The sequence below is a fragment of the Leptopilina boulardi genome, unplaced genomic scaffold, assembly GCF_019393585.1.
Source record: "Leptopilina boulardi isolate dan_hultmark-lab unplaced genomic scaffold, ZJU_Lbou_2.1 LbouV2_214, whole genome shotgun sequence".
Classification (NCBI taxonomy): domain Eukaryota; kingdom Metazoa; phylum Arthropoda; class Insecta; order Hymenoptera; family Figitidae; genus Leptopilina; species Leptopilina boulardi.
In genome coordinates, this window is record NW_026137768.1 from 3,272,564 (window position 1) to 3,290,872 (window position 18,309).

General features: G+C 26.5%; 1 protein-coding gene across 1 annotated transcript; it reads left to right on the forward strand.

The window, feature by feature from the left end:
- The first annotated feature begins 1,113 nt into the window (after window positions 1–1,113).
- On the forward strand, window positions 1,114–18,309 carry LOC127279313 (uncharacterized). Its single transcript, XM_051301603.1, has 16 exons — window positions 1,114–1,291; window positions 1,376–1,499; window positions 1,677–1,810; window positions 3,421–3,658; window positions 3,718–3,843; window positions 4,220–4,452; window positions 6,018–6,227; window positions 7,691–7,904; window positions 11,001–11,275; window positions 11,342–11,663; window positions 11,734–12,040; window positions 13,824–13,978; window positions 14,439–14,572; window positions 14,997–15,142; window positions 17,684–17,931; window positions 18,004–18,309. Exons 2-16 carry the CDS (start codon window positions 1,382–1,384, stop codon window positions 18,300–18,302), a joined length of 3,159 nt encoding a protein of 1,052 aa, XP_051157560.1. The 5' UTR covers window positions 1,114–1,291; window positions 1,376–1,381; the 3' UTR covers window positions 18,303–18,309.

The following is an 18,309-nucleotide window of genomic DNA, read 5'->3' on the forward strand; positions in this document are numbered from 1 at the left end:
TTCAAGTTTTTGAAAAGAAATGTTTAACTTGAACAAATTTAAAAATAATATTAGAAAAAAATCATTTTAATACAATAGAACTTATTTGAACTTATCAAAAAGATAAAAATAATTGAAATCCTGTAAATTTTGAATCTCTATAGAAGTTAAAAATATTTAAAAAAAGTAAACAATTATTTTTATGAGTAAGAAAAGCTATAATTTTGAAATGTCAAATTTATTTATAGATATTCTATCGAAATAATTAGTTTAAATTTCCTGGAGTGTAAAACAAATAATGAAAATAATGTACCATTCACAAAGAAAAACTATAGATTAAGAGAAAAAAATTATTTCTGCATAAGGAATTGAATTTATTGAAATTACCATGGAAACCTATTCATCGAAGATGATGAGGTTGGCTAAATTTTGCTAGTTCGATCATGCGGAAATATTCAATCAATTAGTCGCATTAGGCTTGATCGTTACGAGAATGGCATTGAGCCAACTGATATTCTACAAACCGCAATAATAACCAACGGAATTCATCTACTTTTCCAATAATTGTATTTCATTTCATTTAATTATTATAATTGATTTATTCATTTCTCTCATATGAATTGTGAAAGAAAATAGATTTTCAATGAAAAAAAAAAAAAAAAAAATGATATAAATATACATGCGTACTGACAAATAAATGAATGGGCAGTGTGAATATTTTATTAACGAAGCACATTCAAATTTTAATGCGCGGGAAATATTCTACATCTTTATAATTCTATTTCAAGTTCTATTCGATTAATACTTGTTTGATTTACGAATATGAATGCACACGTGGTTCGTTTTGTACATGGATTTATACCCATTTGTGAATTCCAAGCACGTATTACAATCTAAAGCGAAAACTGGGTGCATAATGTGCTCGAAAAAAAAAATTCCTGAATATGATTTAATAGGTTTAATATTTATATATGCATATAAACAATAGAAATTAAAGTTGAATATTTATTAATTAAGGTTTAAGTAAATAAAATTCAAGTTTTATTTATTAAAACAACTGAAGATGTTTTGAAAGTGAAACAATAATTAAAAATTAATGATTGTTTACATTTAACTGAATATTCATAGATGATTACAGCTCAAGTGATGGTTCTTTGATCTTCGCAACCCTTGTGCATTGCAGTGTTGCAATTAAGGTTGAAACTATATATGGACAATACTATATCTCTAACACTGTAAATCAAAGACTGAACTTTCACCGTATAAGTATAGATCTAAAGTTATACTGTTTACTCAAGAGTGCAATTTCCAGGTGTATTTTAATTCAAAATTTACATTTATATCTGAATATTAATAATTTTTTATTTTCTAATATTAAATTATTTTCTTTTTGTAGTGAAATATGGGTTGTGCACCAAGTGGAACGAATCTGCGTTTGATGACAACTAAACACACATTTACAAAAGAGCAATTAGATAATCTCAATAATTTTTTTAGGAAATCTGTTACAAACGTGGAAAGTACGTTAAATTCTATACTTTATATAGAAAGAATTTTTTTTAATTAATAATAATGTTATTGTACAAGTTTTAGCTACTTTTTTAAAAATGTAAAATCTAATTTCTTTTTACAATTACCTCAGCTGCTTTTAAAAAAAAGAATCCATAAAAATGAAAAATAAAAATGAATTTTTACAGCTTCTCTAGATATTATTGCCATTGAATCAACCGTGGAAAGATTAGTGCAACGTTTGGTAGCGAGAGTATGTAATCTCGACCGCAGATTCTCATCCATGTTCCTCGTTTCGCTCAATGAACGTCGTAGGATTAAGGTATAAGATAAATTTTTTAAAAAAAGTAAATAAAATGAAGAAGAGTATATATGGGATGGTCCAATTTATCTCTAGAGCTTAAATTTAATTAACTGTCATGCTGCAGCATACTTTTTCTTTATAATGAAGATTCATAAAATAAATACCCAGTAGCGCGAATATTCGATTCAAGGATTAAATAGAAATTATTTTAATTATATAATAATAAAATGCTTGGTCTGTCCTTCTGTCCTAACTTGAAGTTGGTCTTTTCTGATTTCACGTGTTTTTTGAATTGTAATTTTATGACGTGTCAAATTTGTGTCAAATTCTGACAATTCTTTTTCTCGTTTTTGCGAAAGTTGTATAATTGTGTTTCCAAATTTCGGAATTAGTTTCTTTAAAATTCCAAATTCAAATTCAAAAAAGTATGAAGTACACAACGTTTATTAACGAAATTTTTGTTTAAAGTTATATAATGACCCTAAATTACATATATTTATTGTAGGCGGAATGTTTAAAGCATTTTTCAGATAAATATTCCGCCTATGTTAAATATGAGCCGCCGGATATTATAATTAAAATTTCTACAACGGTATTCGTTGGCCCCTGGTACCTTAAAGATCAATTTTTAAAAATAAATTTTTTCAAATTACTATATATCTTGTAGGAAATTTTCTGGTGCATCTTTATTCTCATCATAAATTTTTTTTGTATTTGTAACAATTTTTGAGAAAAAAGCAAAAATATAAAATTAAAATTTTTACTTTAATTCGTTCTAAAATGAAAAGTTCTGAATATTTTTCCATACAATTTACAGGAGTTATAGTTTAAACCATCCTTTAAATGATTCTTAATAATAATTCTTCATTTTTTAGTTAGAAAAAAATTTATTAATTCCTCTGAATAAAATGTTTATTGATACACAATAAAGATTACTGTAAAGTTTTATTTTCATACACTTTTTTTTATTATCAATGAACATTTTATTCAGAGGAAGTTTATCCTCAGAGAAAATTCCCTAGATAAACGAAGCTTTTGAATAATATTAAGCCTTGCAGCACTGAGCAACAAAAAAATTAATAATTTTTTTAAAATTAAAAATGAATTATTATTAAGGATCATTTAAAGGATAGTTTAAACTATAAATCCTGTAAATTGTATGTAAAAGTATTCAGAACTTTACATTTTATAACGAATTAAAATGAAAATTTTAATTAAAAATTATTTTTAGGAAAATTAAGTTTTTTGCATTTTTCTCAAAAACTGTTACAAATACAAAAAAAATTTATGAAAAGAAAAAAGATGCGCCAGGAAATTTCGTACAAGATAGTAATTTTTTTTTTTTAATGTTTTTGTTGATAAACGTTGCGTACTTCAGCTTCGTTTCAATTCTATTAAATATTAATTATATAAACATATAATTTTCATTATTATCATTTACTTAATATGTAATAATTTTCTAATAAATTTAAATTATTATTGATAATATTAATTTTAATTTCTTTATAACAAACAATTACATACTCAATTTGGCGCGCTTGCGAGCGTTTAACTTTGCTAGTTGATAATAATTAAAATTGAATTCATTTTTATTATCACCTAATGCGAACAAACTATGTTTATTTAAGCAATTGAAATTTGAGTACCTCTTAAGAATTGACGCTTTGTCAACGCCAGTAATAAACAGTGATGAGGAATCAGCAGTAAATGTAGAAGAAGATGCAAGTATGCCAGGATTCATTCGACTTAAAATTCGAGCAACTGTTGCTGAAAATTGGGCTGAATTTTTAGGATCAGGGGGAAGAATTCGACGTGATCTTATTAAAGCAAAAATTGCGAATCTTTTGGCTATCGCAACTAGACAAGGTAAAATAAATTTTAATAAAATAAAATAGGAAAACAAAATTTTAATTAAACTAATTTAGTTGCCAGCGGATTTGAAAGTTCTGACGAAGATAGGATGTCGTTATTACCGGGTCAAATAGTCGATGCAGAAGTTTTGGATAAAATTCTAAAGCAACCGGATCATTGCAGAATATTCTATGGACCAAGTAAAAATATATTTTTTTTTATTCAAATATTATAATTGAAAAACAATCTTGAAAGTTAACTTAGGAATACAGCTGTTACATTTACTGTCATGTTTTCTCTCTCTTGTTTTCCTTAATTGCGAGGAAAACAATTTAATTAAACCGCTCAACATGACGTGTATTATGCTAACGCTTTGTGGTTTCTAAAATGTCTCGTCAAGAAACTCGTGATTTCAGTGCTTTGAGTATATGCCAAGGTGTGATTTAATTATAATTAGTGGCAATTATTAGTTTTTGAATATAGTGGTAATATATAATTGACGTAATAAAATCTTCTTATTTTTACATTAATAATTTCAAAAAAAAAAACAAAGAATGATTAGTACTTTTTGTTCAGCATCTTCGGAAAGTGAATTTCCCGAATTACGTGAAAATCGAGTTGCTATAGTTGAGGATTCCAGTGGAATACTATTGAGAATAGGACTTGAAGGTAGTAGCAAATCCCAGGATGTCGAAGTGAGGCTCTTGATTGGTGCTGCGGTTCAAACGTGGTCAACCACCGCTGATTATCCTCGACGAGTGCCGCTTTACCACTGCGATACACTACTTCACTATTGTGCTGCGCAAACTGTAAGTTTATTAAAAGAAATTAACTAGAAATTCGCAAAAATAACATAAGGAAAATAGTTTTTTTTTTAACTATTTGGGAAAATCTCCAGAATAGGACGATTTAACGTTATAAATATGAAAATTATTAAATTACACGCACCCATTTGATTTGTAGATATAAATTTTGGAAGTATTTTTAGAAACTAATCATTTTCCATTAGTGCTGAAATAATTAAAACTTAATATTTCTTGGCTAGTAAAAAAACAAATGACGACTATTAAACCTTAAGATATGTTTATATTATGTCAATTTTTCTAATAATCAAATTTAAAAAAATAATTGTTTTTATTAGTTTTGAAATGTTTTTATATAGAGTAAATATGTAGCGTTTAGAAATAATAATATTGATAATTATTTCTATCGTTTCCCAGATAGCACGTAAGCTTGCAGCAACCTTGCAAGATTAATGTTACCGTCCCACCTGACCCAAACTTGCATGGTAACTTTACCGTAAGATTGCAGTGTAAGGTTACTGCAAGATTGCACAATAAGATTATGGCAAAAATGTTAAGTTCAAAGCTTACTACAAGCTTACTAAGCAATCTTACAGTAACCTTACACTGCAATTTTTCGGTAAGCTTACCATGCAAGCTTGGGTCAGGTGAGACATTTAAAGCTTGCGGCAAGTTTGCTGCAAGCTTACTTACTATCTGTGTTACGACAAATGATATTTATTTCAATTTTACAATATAAATATTGTGATTTAATAAATTTTCTCTATTACATATGTTCTCAAATGGCACTGATATCTATAAATAAAATTCCTTTGGAATATCTGCGAATATAAAATATTCCCAAGGTAACTTCAAGGAATATTTTTGAAAAATATTTTTTGAGCATACCGAAATTATATTCAGAGAATATTAATTAATATTTTTGAAATAAAAAATATAGGAATATTAGGAATATTATTATTATCATTATTATTAGGAATATTATTATTATATTTATTATTATATTATTTTCTTTATTTTATATAGGAATATTTTTAAAGAATATTCCTTGAAGTTACCTTGGGAATATTCTTTATTCGCGGATATTTACCTACTTCCAAGAACCTTTCTGGAATATTTTTTGGAAGGTTCCGAATATTCCAGTAAGGTTCTTGGAATTTGCTGTGCTGTCTGAGATATTTATTTATGACGCGCTATGAAGAAAAGAACCTTAGAAGCAAACGAATTATAGGTTATGTTGATGGTAATTTTACCTTGATTAAAAATTTCCTTTTACTTTTGTAAAATTAAAATCAGTTTTTATTATTTTTGATGTAATGAAGACTTAAATATCAATTATTTCTATTGAATGTTGATCCTCTTTGTGTATTTTCAATTAAAAATTTCAAAACATAACCTATTTTTTTTTTTTTTGCTTCTAAGGTCCCTTTCTTCAGAGCCTGTCACACAGCCCATTTATGTTATTAAAATATTGGTTTCTAAGTAACATGAAATTGTCCGATTCCATAAATTTACCCATTTACTACAAGGATTTTTTTCTTACAATATGTATAATTTTTGTATGCTTATAGGGAATGTTTGCCACATCTGTAGGTCCATATCCGGGAGTACGTTGTGAAGATCGAGCAACTTTATGGAGAATTCGGTTTCCAGCTGCCGAAAAAATGATGTCACAACATTATTCTGAAGAGAGCATCCCTTCTTTAACAGATTCGATTCTTCAGGAAATACTCGATCAGCTGCAAGGCAGAAAGTCATTGGATTTTCATATAAAGCGAAAAGTATGTACAAAAAAGAAACATCCTTTATAAAAGTGACTACAATATGGGTATATATATATACATCTTAATATCCATATCTTACAACGCTTTAAAAATTCATGGATATTCTTTTGCGGTAACTTTAAAAACTTAAAAAATGAGTAAAAGAACCACCCCTTTAAAAAAAATCTTTTAACTTGTATTATTTTTTTTTAAAAAAGAAAATCTTAAAAATGATTTGAAATATTTCCTTCGACCCTTTTTTTACTTTGATGTTTCTTTTTATATTCAGATCATATAGATACTTTTTATATGATTCCTTTGCGAGATTTCTACATTTTTCATTTTCTGGTTGGAAAAATTTTTTAAGGATGGTTATCTTTGAAGTACGCGCTCGCGTTCATTAGTCAAATAATTTAAAGTAAAAAAAAATTTTTAATATACACACAATTATTAAAAAATTATTCGCCTGAAAGAAGTTTGTGCACACAATTTAATTCAAATTTTTACATTTTATGCGGAAGTTGCAGAAATTGTTTCAGTCGAGAGTGGAGGAGTCTGGAATGCATAATGAGAAAAAATTTAAGACTTTTCTCTTTTTTTTCTCGCGTCATTTTCACTCGTTTTAAATGATTAAATGCATACCAAAAAAGTGTGGAAAAAAAATGTATTTGATTTTCACACTTATATGGTATTTTTTTCACGAGGAAAATTTACACCGTAAATAACAAATATGATTCTTTTATGAATCTTTAATGCCTCTTTACTATATCGCTAAGAAGGAAAGTGAGAATTTGTAAATTGAATCTCAATTGAATTTTCCTCGCCAAGCGAGAGAGTATAGAGCTGATCCGTATATTGAATATTTTGCGAGTTTCGTTATATGTTTGAATTCTTGCGGTAGTGAAAATCAAATTGTAATAACGGCGACTTTAAAATCGCATTTAACATATATTTTTATTGTAACAAACACAATGAATAATACATAATTTCGTATAATTTTCGGTCATGAAAAATTGTAGTAATTATCATTTTCTATATTTTATTTTTACTACTTGCGTTTTTAGTAATAAAAAGTTTATTCGAATTTTATTCGTTGAATTCAAAGAGATTTTCTTAGCTTGTGTGACTTTTAGAAAAAATCACTGCTTTCTAAAGGTACTTCATTGATTCTGTGAAAGTACCATCCTGAAATTTTGATTAGAGTTCTCAATAGGAAATATCTCACAGGAGAAAATATAAAAAGAGTTTTCGTTTGATGTAGAGTGTCCAAAATTTTAGATTTTATAGACACTTTTTCAAATGTTTTATAAGAAAATAGTTTTTTTTTTGCTTATTATAAAAAATTGTGTTAATTAAATTAAACTGACTTAATAAAATAATGAACAGAGAGATCGTAATTGAAATAGAAAAAAGTTTAATAAATTTTTATTTGAGGAAAAAGAATTTTTCAAAGAGAGAAATAAATGAAAATGCGCTTTCAGAAAACTTTGAAAATTGTGAGTCGTCATATTGTGCGAACGATTCATTGGTGGTCACTTGAACGAGCTGGTCCAGACCCTTTGAGAAGCTGGGCACCGGAAACTTTATCTCGACATGTTCTCCTATGTCTTGATGAGTTAGTGAGAGCTCTTAAATGTCAAAATTTGAGGTGTTACTTCCATCCCCGATGTAATGTGATGCTTCAATGTGCAAAAGGTGATAATAATTTATTTGAAATTCTATAATTGTTTCTTATAAATATTAATATTTAATTTACATAATTTATCAACAACCAAGTCATCAGAGTGAAAAAATAATTGTTATAGCTTTTTGAAGCTTTTTCGTAAATAAATTCATTTGCAAGGCAGACATTTACAAATTGGAATCAGAATGTGTAAGATATTTCGAATAGTAGTTAAATTGCAAACGTGAAACACACACACACATATGTACATATGTGTAGACTCCGTTAAAGTGTTCACTTATCTTTTTGCAACTGCGGTGTTTCACTTAATTGGAAACAAAACTACCTAGCAAGCAAACCTAGGCGTTCAGTGATGCATGAAAATGTTCATGTTTCAAATACATGTCTCTTGTCAGAAGATACTTTATAACAATTATTCGCTTAATATATTTGTACACTAAATTTATATTGATAAAACATTTACAAAAGAAAAAGAAAATTATTTTCATTCACTTTAAATAATTAATACTCATCAAGTTATAAAAGAAAGTGGAATACGTAATATAATTATAGTTGATTTGAAACTGGGATTTTATTTTCGAAAATCAGAAAGACATTTTTTTGCAGAAAAATCAATTAATTATTAATAAGGATTAAATTGTTCATGCGCTTTTTTAAGTTAAAATCAATAAAAATATTTTATATCTATTTTTGCTAATAAATCAAATTAAAATACATTTATATATTGAACTGCATTTAGTATATAAGATAAATATTTTATATCAGTATTTATTTTTATTATTACACCGTCCGACACGATTTTTGACACACAAAAAAATCCAACATTTTCGGAAACTAGGACCAAAAAAAAAACCCCGCACTGCAAAAAGAAGTATCTTATTTTAAGATGTTTTGGTCGCTTTTTTAAGATGTTTTTTACAACTTGCTTCTAAGTTATCAAAAACATCTTAAAATGCATTAGTTTCTTAAGATATAAGATAGATAGGAAGATACTTTTGGTAACTTGCTTCCAATGTGTCTTATAATAAGATACTTCTTTTTGCAGTGCGTGTCTGGCCGTTTTGCTTGATTAAGTCGTTTGTGGTTTTTAGGGGTGAAAACAACCCCTAAATGAAAAGTGACATGATATCTTTTAAAAATTATTAATATTTTATAAAACTTGTTATCTGGGGGTTTTCGGAGTCGTTAATTATTAATCTGATGTCAGATTTTCAAAATCCAGAATGGCGGATCCAATATGGCGGACTTTTTTAAAAAAAATCGTTCGGATTTGCTTGAAACTCTCTACTCGGAGGTTCAAAATTTAAAATGGCGGATGCAACATGAGGGACAAATATTTCAAATCACTGGAAACTACTTACTTGGTAACTTTTCAGGGTCGCTGTTAACGCTGGTATTATGTGCAATAATTAAAATGTGCAGATCTACTGTATTAAACGAGTTTTTCAATTATTAATAACTAATCTAAAGTCCAATTTTTAAAATTCCACAATTTTTAAGATATTTCTTTAAAATAGTCAAATTTTGAAAATCTGACTTGAAACTCGTAATCTGGTAATTCTAAAAAGAAAAGTAAGGAATGAAACATTTTTTGCACGTATAATTTGATTCGTAATCAGCGACCCAATAAACCTCCGAGTAATTATTTTCAGACAAATATATTAAGTTTTTTCAAAAGTTGTCCGCCATATTGGATCCGCCATTTTGAATTTTGAAAATCTGAATTCAGATTAATAATCAGCGACCCCGAAAACCCCCAGATACCAAGTTTAATAAAATATTAATAATTTTTAAAAGATATCTTGTCACTTTTCATTTAGGGGTTGTTTTCACCCCTAAAAACCACAAACGACGTGATTGAGCAAAACGGCCAGACATGGGTATTTTTTTTTTGGTTCTAGTTTTCGAAAATGTTGGATTTTTTTGTGGGTCAAAAAAAAAGTTGAATTTTATCGGACGGAGTTACTTTTATTGAAAAAATTTTTTTAATGAGATGTGAACTGAAAGGAAATGCCTGTCACTCTTTTAATAGCTTGAAGTCTCTATTTAATAATTTTAAATAATCTTGTAAATTATGTACGATAAAAGATATCTTGAAATTTCCGATACAGAAATTTTAAAGAAAATTTATTCAATAGAAAGAAGATAAAATCTTTTCATTTTTATAAAAGAAAACCTTTTTTTGGAAATTATTAAGATGACAATAAGTTAACATTATTAAAGTAATCTCATTATTTGAAACATTTAAATTAAAAATTTTTTAAATTCTTTTTTTAAAATATATTTTTTAAGTCAAATTCGGGCTATATCTATAGAATATTTTACAAAAATCTCAAATATCTAAATTTATATATTAGATAAACCTTAAACTTGAGAGTTACAATTTTTTTAAGAACCTTATATATTGAACCATGAGAGAAAGATGGAAATCATAAAAGTTTTAAAGTCTGGAGACTATGGTGATTCAGACAAGGTTAGCCAACAGGATTTTCCGGACTCTCTTATGCAAAAATATTGAAAGAAACTTTAAGAATGATACCTTTTTCCACTCTTTTTTGCAGTTCATATGTCAATAAGTGGAAATATCAAATTGAAATTTATTGTATATGACAAAAGTTGAAGTCTTATTTGAAGATTTGATAAATGCTAATATAATTATAAAAATATATATAAATTTCATATCTATATACAATAAAATTTATTGATGTATAGGTAAGATTTTTTATACTTATTTTAATATGAAAATCGAACTTGTTTAAAATATGTATATATATAAAAAAGATGTCGAATATTCAGAACATTCGTTTATTCTTTCGCTTATTCATCGGAAGACAGGAAAATATACTTTCTTTTGCCAGCATGAGGGGTTTTTTTTTCCTTAGAAAATGTAATGCTGAGCTTCAAGGACAAATCGACAAGCTTTATTTCAGAGGGGAAAAAAGAATGTTAGCATTTTTCAAGAAAATTCGTTGTTTGAAGAAACTTGATATATACTGAAGAATATATTTTCATCTCATTGAGATGCATAATTTTTTAATAACTAATAATTTAAAATGCAAATTTATTTTTTATTTCAAATTATTAATTTATTTTCTTTTCTATTCAAGGTGGAATTCTTCATAATGATGATTCTTATACGTCAGATTCAAAAATTGTAGAAGAGTATTTATCATTTTTGCATACAAAATCGGGAATTATGACAAATGCGGAAGTAAATACAGCAGACTTAATGGAAACTGAATTAATTTCTCGATGGCAAAGAGTTTTGAATTCAATTCCAAAGGGTGAAATGGAAGGATATTGTGGTTATAGTTTAAACCAATTGGAATATTTAAGTTTAGTTGTGCAACAAGTACTTAAAGCTAAGGATGCGACACTACAGGTTCATTTTTAATTTTGTTTTTTATTTGGTTTTAATTTTTTTCTATATATTAAATATATTTTTTAGGAATGTTTCGATAACTCTCCATTATTAAGTTTTCTTGTGTCTCCACCTCATTCTTTTGAGCCAATAGACAATTTAGTTTATCTCTTGACTTTGGTTCTCAAACAATCAAGAGAACAGATTTACGCTGTGATGGATCACCGGAAAAAGAAATGTGCAAGACGTCGATTACTGAAGGAGCGCAAAACGAACAATGCTTCCGCTTACTTCGAACGTTCTGTTGACATTTTAGTTGAAACTGTGAGAAGAGATCGAGAAACTGCTTATATGGATCTTGAAAATCATGCAATTATGGCAGAAACACTTTTAAAATGGCTCTATTTTGGTGTGTGAAAGTTTTTTTTATTAAAATAAACCAATTGAAACTGATGTAAATCTAATTGAATTGTTTTCAGGAATGGAGCAGGATAAAAAAACTTTAGGACCAATTTTAAAACCTTACCTTGGAAACTTGTTCAACTCGTCTCACGAAAATGCTTGGCACGTCGAATCATGGAAAAAGAGACAGGAGAACTGCAACTCGGAAATGCGTTCATTGACCATGTTCTGCAAGCTAGTTACCACGGGAGAGATATCGCCTGCTAATGGAATTGTCGAATCCCTTTCTAAGGGCTGGAATTGGTCAGACGACATTGCTAGGATGATTGAGCGTTCGAATTCTGGATTGAAACTGGTCTTTATAACCACCCAAGGCATCTTGAGGTAACTCGAAATTAAATAATAATAAAATGCTTGGTCTGTCCTTCTGACCTAACTTGAAGTTAACCTTTTCTGATTTCACGTGTTTTTTTGAATAGTAATCTTATGACGTGTCAAATTTTGACAATTCTTTTTCTCATTTTTGCCAAAGTTGTATAATTGTGTTTCCAAATTTCGGAATAAGTTTCTTTAAAATTCCAAATTCCAAAATTCAATTCACGAAGCTGAAGTACACAACGTTTACCAACGAAATTTTTTTTAAACTTGTATATTGATTCAAAAATTGTATACAAATACAAAAAATTTATGATGAGAAAAAAGATGCGCCAGGAAATTTCGTACAAGATAGTAATTTGAAAAAAATTTATTTTAAAAAATTAATTCTTAAGGTACCAGGGGCGAACGAATACCTATTAAATATTAATTATAAAAACACAGGCCTCGAATCAACTTAAAGACACAAAAAGTCGTTTTAGTCGATTTATATTCCAAAAAAAAGTGGATTTGTTTTTTATTTTAACAAAAATATTTTATAGATTTTTAAATAAAAAATTTTTTTTTAATAATAATCCTTTTCGAAGGGTTAAAGTTGAAATTTTTAGAAATAATTAAATTTCAAAAGATATTGTTAATTTTCAAACAATTATTAAATTTTACAGAACTAAAAATAATTTATCAAACAATTTTTGGAAAACATTTTTTAAATTTAATTGAATTTTCAAAGATTTAAAATTGAGATTTTTGAAATTAATTGAAACTTTAAGTGTTTTGTAATTAAAATTTTAGATGATTTCACTAAAAATTTATTAGAAAATGCGGACAAAATACAATAATTTGAAAATCATTTTTAATTGAAAAATGGTTTCAGATAGTTAAAATTTCAAAGAATATTATTAAAATAGTTAAAAATAATTGAATTTCCTTAGAGTTATAATTGAAATTATTAAATTTCAAAAAACAAATTTTCGATGGAAAATTTTAGAAATAATTAAATTTTAGATGCTTTTAAATTCAAATTATTGAAAATTCAATTAATTTTGAATTCAAATTTTTGAGAATAATGAAATTTTATTTGATTTTAAATTGAAAATTTTTGGTAAATAATTGAATTTTAATTGAAATTTTGGATAATAATTTAAATTAAGTTCATTTTTGATTGAAAATTTGGATAATTAATTTTGAATAGAAATTTTAGAAAATAATTGAATTTTATTTCATTTTAAATTGAAAACTTGGTAAATAATTAAATTTTAAATTGAAAATTTTGGATTTTATTGTGATATTTGTTTTTTAAATTATAAACAATTGTTAAATTTCATAAAAATTTTAATTGAAAAATAATTTTGATATAATTGAATTTGTGATGTATTTCATTAAAATTATTAAAAATAATTAATTTAGTGAAGAATCATTTTAGTTCAAAATTTGTTAAATAATTGAATTGAAGAAGATCTGAAGAAGATCTACATTTTATACTAAAAAAATGTATTTTATTTACATTTTTTTTCAAATGTAAAATAAATGTCGCATTTTATTAAAAGAAGACGATAAAAGTCGTATTTTTGAAAAAAGTCGGAAAAAGTCGTATAATCCGATGTCTGTAAACATATAATTTTCATTGTTATTATTTAATATGTAATAATATTCTAATAAATTAAATTATTATTGATAATATTAATCTTTAATTTCTTTATAACAAACAATTAAATACTCAATTTGGCGCGCGTTTAATTTTGCTAGTTATTCAAAAATTTGTGTGAATTAATATAGATATTGCTTTTTATAGGTTTTGTCTCAAATTCGAAGAGAATAAAGGACCAAGTGCATTTTCAACTTGGAGTAAAGCTCGAAATATTAGCAGTGCTGTAAAAAAAGCTACAATAGCGAAAATGAATTTGATTACAATTGAAGAAACTTTATCTGAATTAAAGAATGAATTTGGTGAGTTTTACGAACTAACAAAACCGAAATAATGAAGATTTTGATTATTATCACATCCTATTATGTAATTGCGATTGTTATAAGAATCAACAAATGACTATCAAAAGAGTTTTCATTTAAGACCTGCGAGGATTTAATAATTAACACTGATTAAATACTGATCAAAAAGTTTATCAACTTGGTAGTTTAAAACGGTAAATGAACTTCTGTTGAGTGATGAACTTCGAAGTTAGCAAATTAATTAAAACCAGGTCACGTAACCACCACAGTACCATCCTAATGAAGAAATTTTCCGAGTAATTTTCTCAGGAAATAAGAAAATGCGGTGAACCTTATATTACAATATCCAATACTTTATTTTAAGTTTTGCATTTTTAAAAAATAAATTTTACCCTCCCAACTGTTTAAAAAAAAAAACTTTAACTGTGAATGAAAATTTATTTATACATCTGTTTATTAGGTTTTGGGGTAAATCACGTAGAATTGAGAAATTTTAGTCCTTTGACCTATATCGTTTCGATTAATCGTCGACGAGGTCGTCAAAGAGGTCCAGGAGGATTAATTTCAGCTCTGGTAACTTTAAAAAAGTTTCGGGTAAGCCTTTTATAGAGATTTTTAATTTTATTAGTGCAGAAAGTTTTTTTTTCAATATTTTCGAACATATTTTTTTCTAAAAAGATTCTTAATTAAATTATATAATTATTATATATTTTCTTATTTATTTGGAACCGTATTTACTTAAACAAGTTTCAATTTACAAAATGTAGAACTTGTTAACGTAACAAGCGGGGTAAATCCTAGTAAATCCTCGTCTCAGAAGCCATTGCACATCTTGAGAATCTCCTTACTCTAGATTTAGCTCTATATATCTAGATAATCTATTATCCAATGTATTCGAATGCACTGCAAACTCGAGAAAATATTGACATCGACCGAAAACAATATTATATATCTAAACAAGTATAAATTTTTTGGAAAATTAAAATTTATTTCGTATATAATTAATTCTAATCTTTAGATTCTACAAGAAGTTGCACAAGTCCTTCCACAGAATGAGAAAACGGAAATGCTTGATATGATTCAAAAAGTATCTAGAGCATCTCGCACAAGAAGAATTAGCTGTCCAGATTTTTCGGATACACCTAAAGAAACCTATACACCAAGGTTATTATTTTTCTCTTTACTTTGTTAATATAAGTCGAGTTTTCTTTTTTTCATTCAAGCGACGAAAATTGAATTAATAATTTATTTTTATTTAAAATGATCTTTAAATTTTTAAATGATTGCATTTTGTGAACAAATCAACTCCTCGTTTTACGAGCTGTCAAGCCTCAATCCACAGAGAACGTGTGGTGGAAAGCAATTTCGTAATCGATATAGAAAATACGAATGCAGTTTATATTGGAACTTATATTTTTTAAATTGTTTGATACCTTTCATTTGCCACCAATTTTTTTTTTTTTTTTTTTTTTTTTGCTTGTTTCTCTTCTTTTATAAATAACTATCAAATTGGATTTTTTAAAAAAACATATTTCAATATAAATATCTGTTACTGAAAACAAACATTATTTATTTAAATTTTAAATAAATTTTTTTAAAAAATGGTTAAAAATTGAAAATTAAAGAATAAAACGTTTATTTTGCTTATGAATTTTATGTCTGACTAAAGCACAATATTTCTACTTAATTCTCTCCCTAAGTTAGTCTTTATGAAATCGTATGAATTTTATTTTAAAAATCGCAAAATATTTTGTGTGTATTATTATAGTATAACATATAGAAACGAAAAACATGATTAATTTTATAAACTTTGTCAAATTACGTCAAAATCAATAGATTCCCAAACTACTTAATAGAATACAATTCGAAAGGTAAATTATAGGATAACGACATTTAGGTATATATATAGAGTAAATTGGTTTACTCGATTTCAATTACAATCTTGCGACAGATTTAGCTAGATTTATGTTATCATCTCTTGCATAGTTCATAGCATTAACTGGGAGAATCCTGGCTTGTCGTTAAAGATTCTATATATATATATATATATATATATATATATATATATATTATAAAAGATGAAAAGAGAAGATTGTATTTTATTTTTCTCCACTTTTTTTGAAAAAATATATGTAAAAAAATAATAATGAATTAAAAATTAACCAACAATATTTCTTTGAATATTAAAAAAAAAATAGTAGATTCTTACACCCAGAGAAATGATATATTTGTCTCACAGCCTAATAAATATTTATTTGATTCAAATAAATATTTATTTAATTCAAATAAATATTTATTTAATTGAAATAAATATTTATTTAATTCAAATAAATTTTTATTTGATTTAAATAAACAAAATTATTTACGCCAAATAAATTTGGTTGAAAAATTTGGAGAGCAAGTTTAAAAATCCGGTTTAACCTGATTGAAAACTGGCACCTGTGATCCTTCAATTACCCATAAGGATTAGATCAGAAGAATAATTCCAAATGAGAATGATTTTTTTTTTAATTAAGAAATAATTTATAAACAATTATAATATCTAATTTGTATACCAATTGGTATTTTAAAAAAATACAAAAGATGAAACTACCAGTATTGTGATTAAAAAATATTAAACATTACCAAAGTTGAAAATACCAATTGTAAAAAATTATTTAATTGTATAAATTGGTTTTTAAACCTACCGTATATTTAAAAACTACAAATTATGAAATTGGTTAATCAGTTGGTTTTTTAAACTACTGTAGTGGAAAACTACCAATTGTGAATAATTAATCATTTGAATCAATTGTTTTTTTTAAAGTACCGTAGTTGAAACTACCAATTGTGATTAAAAATAGTAAAAACTATTACAGTTAAAACTACCATTTGTTGCAATTTGTAGTTTTTTCTATGTTTTCCGTGACAATCGGTAGTTTTTCTACGTATTTTTGTTACAATTTGGTAGTTTTGGTTTATGATATATTTTAATAGGTAGCAATTGCTTTTGGTATTAATCATAGTAGATTTAATTGGTAATTTTTTTTCTATGTACTTTAGTTACAATTGGTAGTTTTTTCTACGTATTTTTGTTACAATTGGTAGTTTCCTACTGGGGTAGGTTTTAATAAATATTTACTAAATTTTTTTGCTTCCTCGTGGAGGAAGCTTTGTAGTCCTTTCGTTTATAAAACTTTTCAAAGTGGCGGAAACAAATTTTTTTCTTTATAGAAACATGTTATATGAGATCCTGATCAATTGTCCGGATGTATGTATGTGTGTGTGTGTGTGTGTGGATCCCTTTTTTGTTTAGAAGATAACTTTAACAGGTTTTAATGGATTTAGATAAAATTTGGTAGGCTCATTTATCATATTAATATCTCAAATCTGACCAAATTTTGCTGATTTTTTTTGCTGATCCTAAAGAGGAAGCAAAATGTTCATGTAATGAACATCTGAATTTACAACTTGTTTTTTTATTATTGAAAGTAGTTGTAAATTGTTAGTTTTTTTATAAATTTTAGTGGCAGTTTTTTCAATTTTACAATTGATAGTTTCAATATTATTATAGCTGTTTCGAAAAAATAGCAATTTGGTTCAAATAAAACATTTAAAAATATTCTTCATAAAACTGTTAATTTTAACTTTTGTTAATTTATATTTGATATAACTTTTTTTCATATGTCTTTTATCATAAAATGAGACTGAAATTTCCGCTTGTAGATCGGAATCAAATATATGTGATTCACCTCGTCAGTGTTCGCCCAGCATAAGTCAGAGACGTATTATTGCTGAACATCAGCGACAACTTCATCGAGAGATGTTAGAAATGCATGACACCTTGACACGAGGTTTGCGAACAAGGAGTCAGCTTCCAGTTTGGGATTCATCTTCGATCGGATCTTGGAAATCCTCTGTTCGATCAATTCGACAGTTGAAGTCTAGGAGTAAAATGTGGGATACTGTGAGAGGTATTTTGTTATTATTATTTTTTATTAGTAATATAAAAATTATAAATATTTAAAAAGACAATTTTTTTTCAGGGAAATCTTCATTGCGAGATATTGTAAGTGTATCGAAAAGTTTTGAAAAGAGTATATCAGGAGAGATGATAAGTCGTGAGGAATCACCAAAATGGAATACTATTGATAGCAGATGTTCAATAAATAAGCGGGATACCGATAATAAACTTCCATCTTGGGATGTTTTAGAAGCCAGTCTCAATGGAAAATTGCAACGATATGATAATGTTCAAAAAGATTTATATCCTGATGAGAAATCGGATATTGATTATTTTGTTGATGATGTTAATGAGAAGAAAGAGAAAATAAAGTATTTTTAAAATTGAA